The sequence below is a fragment of the Micropterus salmoides genome, unplaced genomic scaffold (assembly GCF_014851395.1).
Source record: "Micropterus salmoides isolate LMB-PRFRI ecotype aquatic unplaced genomic scaffold, ASM1485139v1 Ms_hic_scaffold_6, whole genome shotgun sequence".
NCBI lineage: Eukaryota > Metazoa > Chordata > Actinopteri > Centrarchiformes > Centrarchidae > Micropterus > Micropterus salmoides.
The window spans coordinates 23,966,210-23,989,270 of NW_024044348.1; the positions used below are offsets into that span (position 1 = coordinate 23,966,210).

General features: G+C 39.7%; 1 protein-coding gene across 1 annotated transcript in view; it reads right to left on the minus strand.

Annotated features, from left to right (window-relative positions):
* LOC119890634 (CUB and sushi domain-containing protein 1-like) overlaps positions 1-19,742 on the minus strand; it is a 156,344-nt gene extending 136,602 nt beyond the window's left edge. Inside the window, exons 1-8 of the mRNA XM_038701984.1 lie at positions 19,532-19,742; positions 18,651-18,836; positions 11,900-12,040; positions 6,935-7,056; positions 6,585-6,657; positions 5,113-5,251; positions 4,268-4,455; positions 3,889-4,077 (exon numbers count right to left, since the gene is read on the minus strand). Coding sequence (XP_038557912.1) covers positions 3,889-4,077; positions 4,268-4,455; positions 5,113-5,251; positions 6,585-6,657; positions 6,935-7,056; positions 11,900-12,040; positions 18,651-18,836; positions 19,532-19,742 — 1,249 coding nt within the window. The remainder of the gene's footprint in view (positions 1-3,888; positions 4,078-4,267; positions 4,456-5,112; positions 5,252-6,584; positions 6,658-6,934; positions 7,057-11,899; positions 12,041-18,650; positions 18,837-19,531) is intronic.
* Positions 19,743-23,061: the final 3,319 nt, after the last annotated feature.

Here is a 23,061-nt window from a genome sequence, read left to right on the forward strand (position 1 = left end):
GTTAAATTTCATTCAGTTAAAGTTCTTCAAGGTGCTTGACTGTCATGGAAATAAATAAAAATGTTTTTCTCACCTATGAGAAACACACCCAGATTATAAACTGAATTAGAGACAATAAAACATTTTTTTCCACATGTCCCTTCTTTCTCGTTGTTATTGGTTTAGATATATTTTGTTGCACAAAAGTCCCTTTTAGCTCTTAAAATAAACAGTGTGATGATTAATTTGGCAAAAGGTTCATAAAATGACAATTTATTATTTAAAATGTTTAAAGACTGATGTCGAAGCTTCTCTTATTTCTTTAAACCGCAGCTATTCCAGTGTGTGTTTGTAGAGAGCTTCTGTGTCTCCGCCGCTCCACCCCTATCTCTCTGTCTATCAATGTCTTTCCCTACATCTCGTTCCATATCATATTTCAACAGAGCTGGAGTTGAGTAGCTGTGATGAGAGCCACTCTCCCCCTCTCTCTCTGACTAGCCATCTTTTGTGCGTTGTGGTAACCAGAAGTAGTTTTTCTACACTCCCATCAGGATTCAGCTAAAACTAGGACACTGTCTGACTAAATGACCCTTGTTGAGGGAGGCATGTGTGCGTGTCTGACTTTAGCCATTGTGTGCGCGAGTGAATAGTGTGTATGAATGATCTATCTGTGAGAAGATAGAGACAGATTATTAATGTGTGTGTGTGTGTGTGTGTGTGTGATGAGAGAGAGAAAGAAAGTGTGAGCTGTATAAAGATGCAAGAAAAAGAAAATAATAAGACAGAAAGAAAGACTATTTATGAGTCTAACAAAAAGATGCCTTCAATGTTGAGAACAGAAGCAACAGACTGCATGCTGAAAGAAAAGCAGATGCAGAAAGATATAGCCTGTTTTTCAGAGAGGGGAGAGGTAAATAAAGTATACCAGACTTCAGCTAAATTCCTCCTCCTCTTTCCTGCCTCCGATGTTATCTTTATCTTTAATTATTTCCTTCTTAAAGGATGCCATGCCATTTTTTTATAAAAGGGATACTGTGACTTTGGTCACTTCTAACAAGTTGTCGTCTTGGCACTAACTGCGAGCTTTAAAATATCACAGCACACCTTCAATATTCTCCCTGACACATAAAAGAGCAGCCAGTGTTCTATATTATCTGTTTGGCAATTTAGCTGACCTGCAGGAATAAGATGAGCAGTTTGGGTCTAACAAACAGTGTGGCATTACTGAAAGAGAATGGTCTCTGCACACCTGCAGGAGGACTACCTGTCATTTTATTTTTTTATTTTAGACAAATATTGTCAAAATAATGAATTTTGGTGGCTGTGTAATGCAGTGTGTATGGTGTAGAAAAAGGTTAGGCTTTTCATGTTAAAATGTTAACTCTTCCTCTGAGACTATACTACAAATAAGAGTTTTGGCGTTAATGTATGTGTATGAGTTAATTTGAGTATGGCTGTGGGAGTTTTTAAAGATGATTTCATTTCTGCTATAAATTGAGAGACATGTCTAAGCCCTTTCTCCAGTTTGCAGGTTTTCTCTGTGTTTTCGTGCATTTGCTCTGGCCCGAAGCTCTGACACATGCAAATAAGGTGACCTGGACATATGGAATTGTCAGTAGGTAAGAAAAGAGTCAAGTAACAGAGCAGATAAAGACAATGGCGATCTGAAAAATCAAAACTAACATGTTAAAACATACTTTAATATAATAATATAATTTGCCCCAGGATCTTCTCTAAAACATTACTTTGGTCAAGATTTCCACCCTGTTTTAGAAAAGAGGCATTCTGAAATAATGTGTCTTGCAATGTAACAGCTGTCAAATTGTAAGACACATGAGATGGCATGCTTGGCAGAAAATTGAAAATGTCAAAGCAGCCGTTTAAAACTGCTTATGTTACATGGCTGATACTGTGAGGTAGATTGCTTTGGTATGAACTCACTCCCAAGTTGAGACATTCTGATGTTGGCTTTCAAATTGGATTCTTTTCAATCGGCAGATCGAATCAGACGCTGTGTATTAATCTCCAGTGATTTGGAGGCAAAATGCTGAACCAGAAGGCCTGTGAGTATCTGTTTTAGTGGTGCCTGTTGACAATTTCACTGAGGCTGCATGTCCAACTCGGGCCATTGTGGCAGTGTGTACTCTGGATAGTGGAATGATTGTATATATATATCTCCTTGTATGGATGAAACAATTTACTGATGGGTACACTTGCATCAACTATCTCTCCCCATTCTTCTGCCTCTGACTCTTTGGCTCAGCCTTCTTCCAGACACTTTACCCTATTCACTCCACATTCCACGGTGGGACAATGACGTGGACTATAAAACACTCAAGCAGCAAGTGTGCATTGATGAAGACATATCACTTAGCCATATCCTTTACCTAAATGTTGAGATCATGTTGTTTAATGATTTTGTTTATGCGCTGTCAGAATTGTATTGTATGTGGAATATTGCTTGGACCTAATGTTTTTATTTGAACATGTACATTTGTTTGTACTGCGATACTGAAGTCAATAAACAAACTAACTACTACACGTCACTTCCCTATCCCCAAACTTATCTCGCACATTACAAACACACAGCTGGTGGCTTGCAAAAGGGAATTGCGAAAAACAATTTCCAATGAGCATGACACTGCTGCAGTACTGGTGACTCTTTGCCAGATTCTGTCTGCTTATTGTCAAATGTAAGCCTGCCTGACAACCATATAAAGTGGCTTCTAACTGCATCTGCCTTGTGTCTTGACTTTGTATTTGGGTTCCAGTACAGTGTTGTGGGTAACTCAGAGTTCAAAGTGACAGCTATCTGGCATTTTAACATCAACTCTGTTACAACAAGTCAGAAGGCAATTTACTTTAAATAATTTTCAAAAGTTATTTAAAAATGTAAATTTTAATATATTTTCAAAAGTTTCTTAAGAGTTTGGTCCAATTTTCTATTTTCCAAAAAAGAGAATAGGACAGAGATCAGGATTTTCAGCTTACAGCAAGGAGGTTCTGGATTTGAACATGCGGAACAATTGAGGCCCGCATGTGTTTCCTTCTGATGCTCCCAAGACATGCATTATGTTAACTGGTGACTCTAAATAGCCCATAGGTGTGAGTGTGAATGGTTTTCTGTCTATATATGGCTGCCCTTTGATAGACTGGAGACCTGTTCAGGGTGCACCGAACCAGAGTTAGTTGGCACAGGTTCAACCCACCTGCAGCTATGAATAATGGAGGGATGGACGGACCTGAAGAAAAGAGCTAAATTAACTGTTTTCCAATGGATGATGCAACTTTATCTTATTCTGCAGTGCTGCATTTATTTCACTAATAACACATTCACATACATAGCATAAATAAAAGATTTTGATAAAAAGGGGTTCCAAATTACCACAATAATAACATGTACCTACACTTTCTTAGCTGCAGTGTTCAGCTGGAAAAATGAAAACATCACCACTAAAGCTTACATAATCAATCACACACCCTTTTTGTGGTCCAAGGTTAAATTCAGATCAAGATTACTTCATTTGCCAAGCACAAGATTTAGTATAGCTTTCAACATGTGTATTTACAAGTCTCTTTTCAGCTATTTTCTTTTGTTTTAAGCAAAAAGGGGGCTTTGACCGCTGAGGTAAAGGAACAAATTGACCACAGTGACCTGCTGTGCCAGTTTGTATTGGACATCGGTTTTTCTGTTTCTTTGACAGTGTAACTGACTTTAACGTCTCCTTGATGACAACTTTTTCCTGTATTTAGAGGACTTCAAACTCCATTTGATACGTATTCCAGCAAGCGGGGGTTATAATAATAATGGGTTCCTCAAATTATCTTATTCTTTCTGGAATAAGGTACAAAAAGTTTCAGCCCACTCAAGGTCTTCATCAAGGGGGCGAATGAAAGAAAGATTCTCACCATCACAACTGGGAAGAGCGTGACTCCACTGATGATTCTGCTCGCAAACAATGGGCTCCTGATCACTCAGTGTGTATCCTGGGTCACATGTAAATGAGACACGGGAGCCAATGGAAAAGCTGCTGCCATAGCGACGACCATTGACTGGGATACCGGGATCGAGACAAGAGTCTGACTCCATTTTCACACCTGAAAATCACATCACACAAGCACAAATACCACAGAGTCAAGACGGGGAACGTGTATGTGTGTGTGGGTAATTACACCTTTTTAAGCTGGTTTGAACACTGAGTAAGAAATTATTGATATGTATGAGTTCCTGCAAGCAATCCAGTGTGTGTCTAACAACCATTTCTATCAGTCAGTCAATCAGCCTTACTTTCATATCTGATGCTGAAGCCTGCTGCAGAGCGACTGTTGTCTGTAGTGAACAACAGGAACAGGACGTTGGACGTGGAAATCAGGAAATGAGGTGCTTGAGTGCCGTGGTATTCACCGATCAGGGGAGAGGAGGCTGAGGGGCCATCCCTGATTTCCAGTGTGTCATAGTTGACCTCAGTCTGGAACCTAGACAGACACACAGGCAAAAAAAACAAAAAACAGAAGAACATGTACAATAACCTGGCATACACAAAGATAACATTCATCAGTGTGCAAGGTAACAAAGGCCTGTGTCCAGGATACCTCAAACACTAGCTAATGTAATGAAACTAAGAGCAAAAGTTTGTTTGCAATCAGCAGTAAATTATGTTAAAATAATAAACAGGGTGTTTATGCTGGGAGGGGACACAGCGGCATTGTTCATTTCATTAAAGCCACGCATTGTATGCACAGTCAACAATCAACAACAACAGATTGAAAACCTGTCATGCAATATGCTATGCTAACTTACAAAAGTGGTTGACTCACATTCTAACTGCTTATTTAAATAACTGTGCACTTATATAAACATCACCATGTGCAACTAACTAGCTGAACCATCGACTGACTTGTTATCTCTGCCTGTACTCCAATCTGATTAACTGACTCACTGACTGACTGAGCAATTACCTACAGTATTGGCTGCAGAGCCCTGAGAACCAGTTGGTTCCTGAGTTCTCCTGGTTATAATTTTAATCATCAAAAACAGTAGGAACTGATTTAGAAAAAGGACATCACATGAAAATAAATGTGTAAAATGCCAACATTCATGACTATATTATCCAACTCATAAGAATCACTTACCTGTCAAAGTGGATCTTCACAGCATGGTCTGGCTGTGCTTCAATCACCCACTGGCAGTTGAGAGAATCTTTATAAAAGGAGGGCCAACCAGGAGACAGCAGAACACCAGTTGGAGCAGTGAGATGGCCTCCACATGGAGCTATGGAAGACACACACACACACACACACACACACACACACAGACACAGAGGAATTAATCATTTTTTCTTGTAGCATGAGCACAATGCCCATATTACATCAAGTTAGCAAATTCATCATCTGCTCTATTTATTTTAGCTAATCCTTTCTGAATTTCTAGATTTCATATATAAACATTTACCTTTTAAAAAATACGCTGTGCCAATCTTGTGCTACAGTAAACAGATTTGAGTTGCTCATGTTTGAAAAAGGGTAAAATAATTATAGCTCGATCGTTTATAGGGGAAATCAAGTATATTTATGTGTCGAATGATGCCAAAAAATGGCTCCTCCTTTGCCTGCAACTCAGAAGGCTGCAGGCGGGAAAGCTGGCACATCAAGAAATTATTTATAGCCAACACTTATGCTCACAATTATGGCACATTAAAATGCAAGAATTCGCTTTAGTTGAGTTTAGATTCCATATCAATAAAAAAATGCTTTATACCTTTATATAAGCTTTGATATTCACCCAGTATGAGCATGAGAAGTCAAGATCTGTGTATTATGCGTTGCTCTTTCTTTAATATATAATTTGCAATGGATTATCTTTCACACTCTTACCACTTCTTCTGTTCTCAAGCAGCTGATACTTTCGCCCTTTGATTGCTCTCATAACTCCAGATTTTCAGCAAGCTGAAGCATATCACTTCTCTCAATTTTTATTTTTTTTTTACCCTGCATGCTGAAGCGGTGGTACTCATGGACGGGATGCACGAGAAAAGGTCCTTCTAGAAATAAAACCTAATTATCCTTCCCTGTTCATACTCCATATTTAATAAGGTGTCAATCCTTTTCCATTTGATTGTCTCCTCCATCCCATTTATTAACAACAGGCAACATATGATAAGGTTATTTAGACACAATCAAGATGGAGGGGATACAAAAAATATATATACAAAAAGTGGTTGCCTTTTGCCTTCGGAAAGTGTTGAAATAACACCACATTTACTGTCCTTTTCTTATTACTTCCACATATTAGATTATCTGAACACTATGGATGCAGATCTGTAAATAAGAGTCTGCATTTAATGAATGTGTCTGCCTGAATGAGTTTCAGCAGAACTTGTGCCAATCTCATTTAAGATTATTGTTGAGAGAGACAGACACATGCAAACAGGGTGAATAAGTGTGGGGAGGCTGGACGCTAAAGCAATTAGAAGAGGAAGTTTAAAATTTCTAAGGTGTATAAGCAAATAGTTGAATGTTTTGTCACCTTATATTCAAGCAAGGTAGCATTCCCAGTGATTACCCATTGCTCATACATACAGTAAACTGTGTGTATGTGTGTTTACCTTCACAGCGAGGTACAGCCGCAGACCAAACAACATTTCCATCCTGGATGATGCAAGTCACCTGATCAGATCCCTGGAAATATGATATCAGTGTACTGTATTAAGGTATGTTAATATGTTAAGGTAAGATGAAACTGAAAAGAGCAACATAAATAAGAAATTAGGATAATTACATATAATCATATATTTAGTAGCATTTTACTATTGAGCTAGTACACCTGCTACTCCTACTACTATATCTAATATCAACATGCATGCTAATAATGCCAGTACTGCTAAAACATATCTGTATTTAACTTGTGTGAATAATACCATATTATAGTAGATTCAGACAGAAATCTGATTTTTACCTGTGTCCTAATGAATCCTTGATCGCAACGAAAAGCCACAGAGCTGCCCAGCTGAAACTGGTCACCATACCTTTGACCATTGACAGGAACACCTGGATCATGACATTCATTCTGACCAAATGCTACAGAGAGACAACAATGAAAGTAAAGTTAAAATAGGAGCCAATATACATATAAACAAATAAGCTGTATGAAACATAGGCAAATTACTTTGGAACTGAATGAGCAGAGAGAAAAAAAAATGTAATTGTTAGAGTGGTTAAGAATACGTTTCCTAATTTGATCAATTATTTTTCAATTTGTTTCAATATCTGAAATTTGAAAGGAAAAATGGCCCTAACAGAAAATAAAACAGTTTGAATTCTATTGCACCACTGTCAGCGGATGTGACATCTCCACTGATATGAAATTATGGGAATGGAATTATCTTCACATGGATTCAACCCTGTCATGTTTAGCTTATATTATCCCCATTCTAGAGATTAACCTGATCCTACCCAGAGCACACAACCAGTGATTGGACATGTCTCACGTTGATTAGTTACTGATGGAGAGGAAATGAGAGCAGAAAGAGAAAAAGAAGGATAGAGAAATAATCTGTGCAAGAGAGGAAAGGGCAAGTACACAAACCCAACGAATAAGCATATATATTATACATATTATACATATTATACATATACCGGCAGATGGCATACATGTGCTTGTGTTCAAATATATATGTAGAGCCACATATACTGCATATAAAGGCCAATGGCATGCATAGAAAATAACCAGCACATTCATTGACACTCCTGATATAATGAGAAGTGGTGGAAAGGAGTACACACATCTGAGAAAACACACAAAATGACAATACACAAAGTAAAAATAAAATTACACAGTATGTATAAACTCAGATGAGGGATGAGAGAGAGTGTGCCATGAGTGTTTAGGATGAAGGAAATGTGAAACATGGTTACGTGTGATAAGAAAGTTAAACAACTGTGAAGTAGCCAGAGTGAAAGATGGAGATCAACATGATGGATTTAAGAAAATAAGAGAAGAAAATGCAGAAGAATAGGATTGGGAGATAAACAAAGAGAAACAAGGAGATAGATGACCTCTAACTTTAACAACAATATAATGAAAGTCAAAGGGTGATTCAAAGTGACAGCCAGGTGTAGCTTTGTACTGGCAACATGTGCCTTTTTGAGGGGGTGCAGTGAGTATAACATTTTTTCTTGTATCTTGGTTGCTCACCATGGACCAAATGAGTTTGGTGTAATTTTGCAGCTACCGTCACATGCAGCGAGGTCAGCAACGCACTGTGCTGTAGCAATCGCAGTTCATCGTGTGACATTTTGGAGCAGATCGTATAACTGTATTGGTTAAATTTCATAGTGGTGTAAAGAAAATAAGTCTTTGGTTCCCAATGCACTACTCTTTGTGCATAACTGCAGTCTGGTGTGTCAAAGTTCCTATTTCTTCTGTTTCTAACATTATTCATATAAATAAATACTGATATATACAAAGTAACAGCCATTGATATTCATATATGCATTAAAATGTTAATAGACCAAATTACTGAAACAGCACAAAGATGCCTGATCTTTCTTAAGTCCCAAAGTAGAATTTATGTGATCAGACATTCAAATTACATTCTCAAAGCATTTCACTGTCAAAAACTATATGTCTGTAGTTAAACATTTGTCTTTCTTTAAGAATATGAGTATTTATCTACAGTGTGTTTTTAAGAATGTTGACAATAAACATATTGCATAATATATCCAGGGAAAGAGAAACATAAGAGGATTTCTGTATTTGTACATTTCCTTTGGAAATGTTTATAAGTGAAAAAGGACACATGGCATATTATTGCTTCCAATGGTGCATCAAGCCATTCATTTGTGTTAGGATTAGGGTGGGAAAAAATGTTTGCGTTAGGATTAGAGATTGGACTTTTTATATGTTGTGGTATAGGAGAGGCCAAAAAAATCATTTAGTATTTTCATTTGTCAAAAGGCACCTTCCAAGGAAGAGTCGGAGGCAAGGTCATTTGGGAGGCAGTGTGTGAAATGGTGCAAAACCGCATGGAAATCACAGAGAATTAATCAGAATCAGTCATGCAGAACTAGTTCAGCTCAGAGCAGATAAATATACAGGCAGCAGTAGACAGAGTTGACAATGGGACAGACTTAACCAGGTAAAGTAGAAGCAGTCTAACTCACCACAGATGAAGGGAATGTTAGCATTATTTTTCAGTTCTGGTTAGTTAGTGATGAAAATACATTTTCACCTGAGCCAGTTACTGTATTTCTGTTTTTAATATTTGTGTTTGAATGGTCTTTAATAGATATTATATCCAGAGATAGTAGCTACGCAGATCCTTTAAGGCAGTGCCTGAAACCCTTTCAAATAAACTCCTTATATTTGGAAATTTAGTTGCCTAATTAGCTTCACTAGACAGATGAATGAAAAAAAGAGTTTGTATACTATACTTAGATGACTGATGTAGAATCTACAGTGGGGTTCTCATGTAGTATTCAAACAGAAAACTCACTCCTGAATACTCATCTTGCGCAAGATATCAGCGAGAGTTATAGCCTATTTTATTTTACTATAAAGTGCTGCCAGCACTTCTGTACTTATACCTCACTACCTATAGTGATTCTCTCGATTTGCCAAAATGCCTCATAGCAATGCTTAAGAAAGGGGCATTCACTTATTGCTTTGAATTGTTGGTTACATGCACAGGTGATTATAGTCAACTGACTCTTCTGTTCATCTCCCTACATGATCATACACCAGCTGTATCTTGCAAGAAGCAATTTCTCTTCCATTCTGAGGAAATTACCTAAAAAAGCTGCTGCCCATGTTTACTGCTGTCATTGTAAAACTGTTTAACAATTTTCTGCAATCAAAACTTCATTGTAACTGTTCTGCGAATATCTGAAAGTGATATCATGCTGACGGTTGACTGGATAACTGCAGGAATAAGGAAAATACACCTAGACACAACAGCACTGGCACACAAATGGCCACACCACATCACAAATAACTATTTAGTTGACTCAGTTGATACATATCTATCTATATATCTATATATAGATAGATATAGATATATATAGATATACATTCATACATATATAGCTATGTGACAACACTGAAGAAATGACACTTTGCTACAATGTAAAGTAGTGAACAAACAGCTTGTATAACAGTGTAAATTTGCTGTCCCCTCAAAATAACACATCACACAGCCATTAATACCTAAATCGCTGCCAACAAAAGTGAATACACCCTTAAGTGAAAATGTCCAAATTGGACCCAAAATATTTTGTGTGGCCATCATTATTTTCCAGCACTGCCTTAACCCATGCATGGAGTTCACCAGAGCTTCACAGGTTGCCACTGGTGTCCTCTTCCACTCCTCCATGATGACATCACAAAGCTGGTGGATGCTAGAGACCTTGCGCTCCTCCTTCTGTTTGAGGATGCCCCACAGATCCTCAATAGGGTTTAGGTCTGAAGACATGCTTGGCTAGTCCGTCACCTTTACCCTCAGCTTCTTTAGCAAGGCAGTGATCGTCTTGGAGGTGTGTTTTGGGTTGTTATCATGTTGGAATACTGCCCTGCGGCTCAGTCTCCGAAGGGAGGGGATCATGCTCTGCTTCAGTATGTCACAGTACATGTTGGCATTCATGGTTCTCTCAATGAACTGTAGCTCCCCAGTGGCAGCAGCACTCATGTAGCCCCAGACCATGACACTCCCACTGCCATGCTTGACTGTAGGCAAGACACACTTGTCTTTGTACTCCATACCTGGTTGCCGCCACACACGCTTGACACCATCTGAACCTACTAAGTTTATCTTGCTTTCATCAGACCACAGGACATGGTTCCAGTAATCCATGTCCTTAGTCTGCTTGTCTTCAGCAAACTGTTTGCGCGCTTTCTTGTGCATCATCTTTAGAAGAGGCTTCCTTCTGGGATGACAGCTGTGCAGACTAATTTGATGCAGTGTGCGGCGCATGGTCTGAGCACTGAAAGGGTGACCCCCCCCCCAACTCCTTTAACCTCTGCAGCAATTCTGGCAGCATTCATAGTCTATTTCCCAAAGACAACCACTGGATATGATGCTGAGCACGTGCACTCAACTTCTTTGGTCGACCATGGCGAGGCCTGTTCAGAGTGGAACCTGTCCTGTTGAACCGCTGTATGGTCTTGGCTACCGTGCTGCTGCTCAGTTTCAGGGTCTTGGCAATTTTCTTATAGCCTAGGCCATCATTATGTAGAGCAACAATTCTTTGCCAGAGAGAGAGTTCTTTGCCATGAGGTGCCATGTTGAACTTCCAGTGACCAGTATGAGGGAGTGTGAGAGCGATAACACCAAATTTAACACACTTGCTCCCCATTCACACCTGAGACCTTGTAACACTAACAAGTCACATGACACCAGGAAGGCTAGTTGGGCCCAATTTGGACATTTTCACTTTAGGGTATACTCACTTTTGTTGCAAGCAGTTTAGACATTAATGGTGTGTGATGTGTTATTTTGAGTGGACAGCATACAAGTTATACAAGCTGTGCACTAACTACTTTACATTGTAGCAAAGTTTCTTCAGTGTTGTCTCATGAAAAGATATAATCCAATAATTACAATAATGTGAGGGGTGTACTCACTTTTGTAAGATACTATATATAGATAGATAGATAGATAGATATATAGATATACTATATTATAGACAAAGCCAGTAGTTAAGTCAAATACAAACATTCAAAAAGGAATATAAAATGCACTGAATGCAGAAGGAGCAACTACTAAAACCTGCAACTTAAATCACTTACATTGAAATGTAATGGTTGTGTTGAAAATAAAATAGCAAAAACTTAATCAATCATTTTTGGCACACAGACAAACAGAGAAAGAAATAGGTAGGAGGGTAGGTAGGTAGGTAGGTAGGTAGGTAGGTAGGTAGCACATACTGGTGTAACTGATATTGAAGCCTTTTCCAGTATTAGAATGATCAGACTGAAATTCCAGTCTGATGATGTGTCCGTTTGAGGCGATCTGTGATGGAACATCTTTTCCTGAGAACGTCCCAAATGTTGTTGGCTCAGACAGGCCTAAAATAGAACAGAGTTGAAACAATCTTTTAGAGACACATTTTAATGGTGCTTATCTAATTCTGTCTGTATAACATTAGGCCAAGGACAGACTTGGAAGGACTCCTGTAAAGGAAAAAAACTAAATACCCAAAGACACCTCAAGAGACGCATTAACTGTTATTAAGGCAAGGGAAAAAAGAACTTTGAGATGATTCAGTAGTTTCTCACTCTTATTAAACTTAACAAATCCTAATATGTTGCTTTGATGTTATTTTGCATTCAAATGCAGCCAATGTACATCTTCTACTGTATTAAATACTCTTCTCTGGGAGTCACCAGAGAAAAGGGTTGTTGGTAGCACAATGGCTGTAACTATTAGCCCATCACCTGCTGTCTGCCAGTCATTTTGGATTAAAGAATTTAATGGAGTGCAAAGAATCCATTCAATTCCTTTCATTCAGTTCCCCAATACTGTCAGTAACAAAATGGACAAGTCCTGAATAAAATATTTTATTTAAGAAACGTAAACAAGTATTAGCAGCAAAATATGCTTAAGTATGAAAACTATTCATGGTGAAGAATGATTATTTTCAGACAGGGCTAGACTGGGGCAAAAATTCGGCCCTGGCATTTTTGACAACAATTGGTCGGACACTCCTCACCAATACCAATACCCTCATTACGTCCTCTTAAATATACCATAATATTCCCCTAAACCACTGTAAAGCTGAGTAGTAAGTGCCGTGGAAAGTGTACTCATTCGCACTCAATTATTGAGTCCTTAGTGATCAAAGGTGGCATGGAGTACACAACTCATAGTCAAGTACAGGTAATTTTCACAGCAGCGTAGGATTAGCCAACGCGTTGCTGACAAAATAATGACAGCCATTAGGACAGTTGGCCGAAGTTGAAACTGCATTAAGGAACTGTTCTACATAAACAATGTCAAATAGCTTATGCTGCGCTGTTTGGCAGTGAGTGATCCCCAGCAGTAGGTGACAGTCTCACTTTATGATGTTATGATTATATTATTATTATTTACCTTAATTGGAGTTATTATCATCATTGTCATTATGGCATATGGCACACACATGGTGTCACTTTGTGTTGAAAAGTCGTGAGGACATTTAAGGGCTCGGATTAAGGGTATTATTAGACGTGACGATGCACAATAAAAAGACAGGAAGATACTCTAACAGTATTTAGAAGAAAATTCACCACAACAATACATTCTCCTCCATAACAATAAAATATACGATAGGGGGTCTGTGGGTCCTCTCCCAGACGATTTTGAGCATTAAACACTTAATTTCCTGCATTTATAGACATTTTCTGCACCAATTTATGGTGGAAATGCCTGTATTTATATAAAGGGAAACAAAATTCAGGTTGGTTAGTTACACATCAGAAAATATAAATCATAGAATATAACGTAGTAATCAGTAGCTGTTTTTTTAGCTTAAGTTACTTTTTTTGGACAAACTATTTTTCAGAAAACTTTTAACAAACACTCTCAAAAAGTGATGGGTACATGTCCCCAGTGTCTCCAGTGTAAATGACACCTATGACCTTCCTTGCTCCCTCCCTACAGGTTGAGCTACTCTATGCTTACCGCTTCACCTCCACTCTCCTCCTGCTCTCTGTGTCCCTCGGCCCTGTCACAGGGACTCTGTCATTCTGCTTCACTGATAAATGCCTCCTTCTCTGCCTGGCAGGGGCCACGGCTCTCCTTTACTCTTTCAAGTGTCTGTGACTGCACAGTCTCGGGTACTGCAGTTGATGTTAAAACTACTGCAGCCTCAGTAGCAAACATATCGGTTATTTTGGCACATTTGGCGGCAGCCGTCACAAGATTTTTGTTTTTTGGCCCTCAACACAAGAAACAGAGGGCAGAGGGGGAGGGACTGGACGGGGGGGGGGGGGCTAGTAAGAGATGTGATTGGGCCAGCCGAGTGTCAGTATAGAAAATGAACCAATGGGACGCTGTCTGTGCTCGCTGGGCCAGTATGTTGGCCCATTTTTCAACAGTTATATCAATAAATAATTCACGTTTTACCAGCCCAATAGGTGCGTCGGCCCACCAGGCTTTTGCCCAGTATGCCAGATTAGCAGTCCACCCCTGCTTTCAGAGTGACAAATTACTGACACTGTATGTTGTATTAAGATAGTGTAGCAGACCCAGGTGGCCCAGTTTGATTATTTCATTACACTGTTTTTTACATTTATAATGACAGCACTGAGTTACATTAAATGGTCTATGTTGTTGAAAACTCAGTTTTTGGTGATGTTTTTCCTTTAGGCCATTGAAGGATAACTTGCTTCTCTACGAGCTTAGATATCTTTCTGAAACTAGTGAGATGATGTTAAAATTCATATAAAACAATCTTATTTTTAATAGTTCCTTGAAAAAGGCATTTTGGAGATTTGGAATTTTTTAATGTGTTACAGTGTGTCCAGTGATTTTTTCATGTTGATTGTAATCTCAAAAAAGCCTAAGCACTAATAAATAATACTGTAAGAAGAAAATGCAGAATATGTATAAATGTAGCTGTACATAAATACATGATTGATTCATAACCCATCTCATTAATTTTGGATAAAACTTACATTGAATCGAGACTATTTAAACAGAAATCTAATATGACTATCCTACTGATATCTAGCTCTAATAACAGCTTCCACATGTCCGTATGGCAGTGACTCAGCAAGGGACCTGCCATGTTCTCGGTATTGAATGCAAACCAGACAGACATCAGTGCTTCATAGAACTGCTAAAGGTTGATACGTAGATGCTCTTTTCTACAGAAGCTGCATCTGAGTGAATCCTAAAGAGACTTCTATCAGGGGATTGTGGTGTCCAGGTCATTAACGTTTTTTCACCTGAATGTGTCTTGCACCATGCATACCTGGACAATTCCGTCACCACGGCAGGGGCCATTATCTTGCTCAAAATACCCATCATCCCCTTGGGGGTACATGAATGAAATGAATGGCTGAGCCTAGATGCTATGTTAAGGGGTGCACTGGTATAAAGGCATTGCTCTATAGCCATTAAAAAACCCACTGTATTCCAATTGAATGGCCCCGAAACCATTACACCTCCCCCACTGGCCTGTACAGCTGTAACCATGCATCACCTCATTTCTGTCTGAGACATTTGTGTCACAGCATAGGACCATTTACTGCAACAAATGGTTATATACTTTTGTTTGGCAGAATACACTCTGCTCTTGAGGGTGCTCCCCAATCATCCAACAGGCAGCAACGGATTCAGTGGGGGAGTGCAATAAAACCCTAAAGGGCTACACAGAACAGAATCCAGCAGGCCCATATCAGTGAGATATGGAATATACATAATGCACAAGGAAAGAAATGCCATTCCCTATGGTATTAAGCCACTTGAACCGGAGGAGGCTGAGCTAGTTGATGGAGAAATCAATCGCCACAGCCAGTAACAGCAGTTTGCAGCAGGTAGAAATAAACAGATTAACCACCAGCAGCGGCAGCGGAATAATGATCAAGTATAAGTGAGATGATAAAGACCACCTTTTTGTCTTGATTGAATGTGATTGGAAATGTATTTGTGTGTGTGATGGGAGATTATAAATGTCAAATGATGCTGATAAGCTATTGGCATGCACAACTTCAGTTCACTGCCAGAAGAAACACAATGCTTGTTGTTGTTGACGACCCACCAGGAGTCTAGCAGATTGGTGTTGCAGCAGGGACTGTGATTAATCAGAAAACACCTGCAGTTTTGCATGGGTAGGAAAAGTTGATTATTCCTTGTGGCCTTTTGCTATTAGGCATTTCCTGCATTCATCCACTAAGGGTTATCTACCCAGATAGCAAGTGGTTTGATGTGGTGTCTTGTGTGCTGGTCTGTTGTATTGATTACCTTTAAGAAAGCTACTCTCAAAGATTCAAGCAACTCCGTGGTATTGGTGAATCTAAAGCCCTCTGGTATTTACAATGATGCTTTTTTCAAAGTCTGACAAGTAATAATCTTTAATTCCAGTCTTGGTAATCTATTCACATACAGAGCAAATGTATACATAGATGTGTTGCATACACTTGCTCATGTGGTGCGTCATACGCAATCCCAAAGAGAGGCTTTATTCTTCTGCAGAGCCAAGATCTGACTTTTTCTGGTCCTTGTATTCAGTATTCAGCATTCATTGTATTCATTACATGATATTGTATTGAGCCAGTTCATACTATGATTACAGTTATTGAGGAAACCTTAACCCAAACAGTAATTAGACTGTATTAGTTGTTTATTAGTTATTTTAAGGGCGTTTAAAATATCAGATAAGATACACCAGAATCATTAACAAATCCTGAAATAGTTGAAGCCTATAGTATTGATTGGCTGTATATCATGGTTTTGACACTGTTCCTCATCATTCTTGAGCTTTAAAAAAAACCCCACACAATTGTTTAAACATAACAAAAATTAATCAGCATGATGCACTGCGGTGTGTTTTAGATTACATTGTTGTGTATACTCTCTATTGAAAGTAATATTCAAACCATCTTATGAATCTAACTACAAAAGGTACAATTAAAAGCAACGTGTTGACAACCTTTTCTGCAAGGGAAAGAAATAAAGCTATGAGAACACACACACACACACACACACTAATAAAACACACTGTTTATGAAATAGGGATTCTTCGCCAACTCTCCCATAATTTTTTTTTTCATTTCCTCGTTGACTTGGAGTTTTGGATCCCATGCACTTAGACTCATTTAAGTTACACAGTGACTGAGTTGGGAAATGCCAGTCTCTTGGTTCTTCAGCAACCCACAAGCTCTTTCACTTATTCATTATTGCATTGATGGGCAAGAGACCAGGAGTGGAAAGAAAATCAACGTGACAATAGCTGAAAGAGTGACAAGGTCCTACGTTGTCTTATCTAAGGGGAGAGATTTAGAGAGAAGCCTTTTGTTATAGTCTATCACAAAGTTCTCTTATTTTAGATGCCAACAATGGCTGTTTGATTACGATTAACCATTTACACACTGTTCAAAGGGGTACCTTGAAGCTTTATTCGATTTTTTAGGGTGGATTTCATGCTACTGTTAATTATCCGGGATTAAAAAAGAAAAGAAAGTTATGAGTGTCAAAGTCACATAAACTCCTTGGTGAACAGAAACGCCCTTGGGTTTCTCTGATCCAGAGAAACTTTTAACTTGGGGTGCAGACTTATTTTCTTCCTGGGCCAAAGCATCTAATTATTTTTTTTGTATATGCAATTTTTAAAGGCACAATAGCGGACTGTGAGTCACCACACTGGCTGCAAAAATGCAAAATTGTGGATCATAAGGATCCCAATATTTAATGTCTGACATAAGGACAGGATATTAGACAATGCAAATCAATCATTGATGCTGATATATTTTCAGCGATGAATAAGTGATGGGCAAAACCTGAGAAGTGATCTGGTTATTACAACCACTTCAAATAACTGCCCAATATATGTTTTCACTTTGTTATCAGTGCTTTACATTAAAGTTACTGAGCAATGCTGAGTTGTGTTAGTTTTAAACCAATTTTCTCATCTAAGAGCCAATTGAGAATGGTGGTGCAGCCTTTAAGTTCAAACTGATTCATAAATATATTCTGTGTGATTCTGAAAAGCGTAAGAGTATTAAAGGCAGTCTCATATAGTAGTTTACTTTCTAAAGACCAATTACGAACCATTTAACGGGTGCCATATAAGTGAGTATTGATCCGTTACATGCTATTTATGAACCAACATCTGTTCATGGTTGTTCTGGTTGCTTGCCATGAAAGCAACTTTTGTCACATTTATAAAATATTGTGCTGTATAAACTTTATACACGTGGCTTTCACTTGACTTATTTTTGACTTATGTTTGACTAGATTTAGAAGTCCACCTGATTTTTGAAGCAACATTTCTCACATCACTAAACAGCACTTGCGGTTTCAACCCTAACCTTGTCATTTAGACAGTAATTATCATTAATATTTCAATATCATAATTAATTTCAAGAGGGCATGTCAGTTACAGGACACATTTTTAACCATACCAAATCATACCAAAATTATTACCAAGCAGAAAAAACTTTAACAAATTTAATTTCAGTTTGCCCAGTGCAAAAGCACTAATTGCCTGGCAATTTTCTAAATGCTACTACAAAAAACATTCCTGCAGAGGGCCAGGTTTACAGACCCTGAATTAAACACGTCATCTTTAATGACCAACTACTCAAACTAGGGCTTTACTCAATTCAGTTTAAATCAATAACCTGTATTACAATGGGGAACAGACATCTAATTGCCCTGCTTTCTGTTTGTAGTAGAAAAATGCAAAAACAATATAAAAGATTACAACTATGCATCCATCCATCCATCCATCCATCGAGTTTGGCAGCCAGGCATTTAACAACCAAATCCAATTTGAAATTCGCTTTACCTACTGGATACAGATTAAAATTACATGTTGAGGCAGAGTTGCTCCACCAAATTAATTTACTTTTTCAGTTGTATACACATGCCCATTCATATATAACCAATACATAACTTGCTTAACCATACCCTGAGGTCTTAATTTAGGAAGACGTTTTTTAAAAACATGGTGAAATATTATAATAGAATTACCTTCATCTTTGACCACCAACCAGTCAAACTGTGGCTCCAGGTCAAAGTCAGAGAATAGGAGATGAATGCGGCTCCCAGGTTCAGAGATAATCAACCACACACAGTTCAGGTTGTTTCCATACTCCTCTGGGTAGTTCGGGGACAATATAGTCCCAGATGGAGCCGTGAAGTTGAAGAAACATGAGACTACAAACAGAAAGTAACAAAGGAATAAAGGTGGGAAGGAAAGAGGTTAAGGTGTTGGATTATTCGGCAAGAATTCAAACAGAGAGGCAAAGACAGATACATAGATTCAGCACAAGGTACTAAAGAAAAAAAAATGGAAGATACATACAGAAAAACAATTAATTATGACGCCGTATTAGGGCCATTGTAGGTATAAAAAAATAACTCAGAATTCCCGAGATTAAAGTCAATAAAGTTGTGGAAAAATGTGTGTTTTCCACAAGAGCTCAGTGCAGACATAAGAGGAGAGGTGGAGCTTTCAGACAGGCAGATATACTGTATACGACTGGGACTGCAACAAAGCCATTTGAGTAACATCTTAGTCAATTATAATATCAATGTCCGCAATTCTTCCCCAATTTTGATTTTGATCTTCGAAGAGAAGGAAGACTCTTATCAACATCTGCATATCCAGCATTTAATGGAGTACTGAGCCTTCAATCATCTCAACATCTGAGAAATTGTGATTAATCTCAGAGAATATCTGTTTTTTTCTCATAAATGTATAACACACACAACAGTGGTGTACAACGAAGAATATATGAAACAAAAAAAACAAAAACCTGAGTTTTTTCTCAGAATATTACCCCCCTGACCCGGCTCTAAACGCAGTAACATAGTCAACACAAATATTTTTTTAAAATATGTGTACTTACAGACACAACTGGGTTTATTGCCAGACCACTGGTTGTTGTGCTGGCATGTGATAGTCCTCTCTCCCACCAGTTCAAAGGCTGACTGGCAAAAGAACGTCAACACATCACCATGCTGAAAGCGATCACCGCTACGGCGCCCAAATGCCGGCACTCCGGGATCACCACAGCCTCCTCGTTCAATCTCTGGAGCACATAACACAAAGACAGCCATGTTTTTATGCTGATAATTAATGTCAAAATGTGACATGGTGACATTCGGATGTGGGGTTAAATGCCAAAAATCTGCATACATTGATTTTTAGATAGTCAGTGAGTCAAATCTGAAAAATTTCCTACCTGGTGTTTACGGTAATGTAGCTATGTTCTTTCTAGTTTGTCACTATACTATGACTTTTTACAACCCTTTTCAAACATTCTCAAGAGCAACTTATTTGGACCATGAAGAAAAATGTTAAATAAAAGCACTTGACAAACAGATGTTTTGCCCTGATATTGATGCAGGGGTGAAACATTCATGTTACTCTTAATTGCACAAGCACTGATCACACGTTGCCCAGTCCCAAGAAGAGCTATCTGCAACTTGTGGACACCGCTCAAAGACATACTCTGTGTAGAGACAGTTATGGTTAGGGTTAAGCTGCGACCTGCAAACGGACATTTCTCATGCTGTCTAAAGAGAAAGGCTTCTGTCTCGCTGGACTGTCCACTCAGGTGGGGCCAAAGGTGACCCAATAGGAGAGGAGCCATACTTATAATTCATGCTACTTTCTCTGGATGACAGCTGGCAGCAGTATCACTACTACTGGCTGTCAACAGGTTGGCATGTGGCAAGAACTGTCAAGTCTTAAAGGGAGGACTGGCAGCAATGTTAATATGACTGTGTGGAGAAGCAAAAAAAAAAGATTTAGTATCTATTATTTTACAGTGCTGCATTAAGAAATTAAATACAACATAGAAGAAATAAATGTTATTGTTTCCCTTCTCACAGCTAATCAGATCAGAGTAATTGTACTTTAATTCAGCGTTAATTGTAAAAGGCAAAACAATAAGTGGAGTGGCACAAACACACACACACTGATCCATGCATACTCTTGTTAAGAAACCAGCAGGTGGTAAAAATTAAAGATGATGCAACACTGATGTTTGTGACACTATATAAAATACGATGCTTCCCATACACGCTGTGGTGAGCACAATTAAGTCTCACACATTAACAGACACTGCAGCATTTATGACTCTGTAGAATTCCATTGGGGGGTTGAATAAACCTCTCCTGAGAGTCTGCAGGTCTGCACACTAACATCTCCTTTCTCTGATAGTAAAGATGTAAATTTGGAGACTCGCCAGATAAGACAAAAACTTGTCACCCCTGAGAAGATGTGTGTCGTCAACATAATGAATTCATGGCAAGGATGTGAAGAACCATATACCTTCCCTTTGATTGTTTGAGTAATGAGAAAAGACTGAACACCCACCCACCCACACACACACACACACACTTTCCTCTCACCCAACATGTGGTTTGAGATAAGTTGCGATAATAAGAGATAAACGGACATCCTTAAATAAACTATTACTTCTTTTGAGACAGGTCTGAAATAAGGATAATCAACTTTTATTTTTATTTATTAACACAATTAACCTCTTTTTTACCATGTAACTACATTGCCAACTACTTACCAATGGACAGAAGTCTTTGTGATCGGCATTAGGAATCTGTGCAATGTTGTAACTATTATACTAGGCTATGTCATGTAGAACATAACTGTTAATAATTATAGTGTTAAAATGTATACGACTTAGTTAAGAGCCTCAAGTAAACTGGTTTAATGATCTGCTGAAATAGCTGTTGGTTGAACTGGGTTTTCCTTGAATGTTCTCATAATCACTGTTGTTTTCATGTTTGGATCAGGATTGATTTACAATAGTGATGTTGAGAGTATGTGAATTACTTAAGGCAGGAAACTGGAGAAGACCACATTGGCTCCATACCACGTGTCCCCTTTAGGCAAAGGAATATAGTTTCCTATATGTAACGTATGTAACCCTGGTTCCCCGAGAAGGGGAACGAGACACTGCGTCGGTTACGACACTATGGGAACGCCTCTAGGCGTAGCAGGTCTGAACGTGAATGAAATCACTCCAATCCTATTGGTTTGTTGCTAGAACGGTAAGGTGTGACGGAATAACCGGAGGAGTATAAAGCACACCTGTACACACTCATCATTAGCTTAAACTATGACGCAGGCGCTTCAGGCGGGGAGAGAGGTGCGGCGGGCCGGCGCAGTGTCTCGTTCCCCTTCTCGGGGAACCAGGGTTACATACGTAACCCGAGACGTTCCCCTTCGAGGGAACTCAAACTGCGTCGGTTACGACACTATGGGAACGAGATACCCACTAAACCGTGCCAAAAACCCCGCCTGCCCCAGTGTGCAATAAAGTGGCACGACTAAGAGGAGAGCGCACCAGGTGCCGAAGGAAGTTCAAGACTGTAAACCGAATGAATGTGTGCGGCCGCCATGCCTCTGGTAGAATGAGCCCTCACAGCCACAGGTGAAGGCAAACCGCGCACCTGATAGGCCAGGGAAATAGTCTGAACAATCCAGTTGCTAATAGTATGTTTGGGTGCAGGGAGCCCAGCCCTGGGGACCCAAAATACACTAGCAGTTGGTCAGCCTTCCTCCAACGGGAGGACCTCAGAGTGTAAATACTCAGTGCTCTGACAGGGCAGAGCAGATGAAGTCTCCCGTCCTTCTCTGTCACATGAGGTGGAGGATGAAATGCCTGCAGCACTGTGGACCCTGCCGCACAAGAAGGCAGATCCCCCACCCTCCTCAGAGAGGTGATAGCAAGGAGAAAGGCCATCTTGAGGGTCAAGTGCTTAGCCTCAGCTGACTCCAGGGGTTCGAAGGGGGCCTCAGCCAACGCCCCAAGAACCACCGCCAGATCCCGAGTGGGAACCTTGGACCGAGTCGCAGGTCTCATCCGGGCACCACGGAGGATCCGTGTGGACGGGGCCCTGGAGCTGAGGAGGGTCTCGACTGCTCCAGCTGTTAGACCCGCCTCTAGGTACTGTGCCACCTCAGGGGCCAGACCCACAGTCGGCATACGGCGGGGCAAGGGTGAAGAACCCGGCCCTGCGCCTGGGACAGCAGGTCTCTCCTCAGAGGGACCTGCCACGGCGGGCCGTCCAGGAGCGACATGATGTCCGAGAACCACACCCGGGTTGGCCAGAACAGGGCTATGAGCAGTAGGCCGACATTTTCCTGGCGGACCCGCTCCAGAACCCCCGGGAGCAGAGCGACTAAGGGAAAAGTGTACAGACGTAGCCTCGGCCACGAATGTACCATGGCGTCCAGACCCAATGGGGCTGGAGGAATGAGAGAAAACCATAGCGGGCAGTGCATAGTCTCTTGAGACGCAAACAGATCCACGTCTATGGAGCCGAACTCTCCGCACAAGAGCTCCACCACTTCGAAGTGAAGTCTCCATTCCCCGGGCCTCAGCCAGGTCTGCTCCCTGATTCTGCG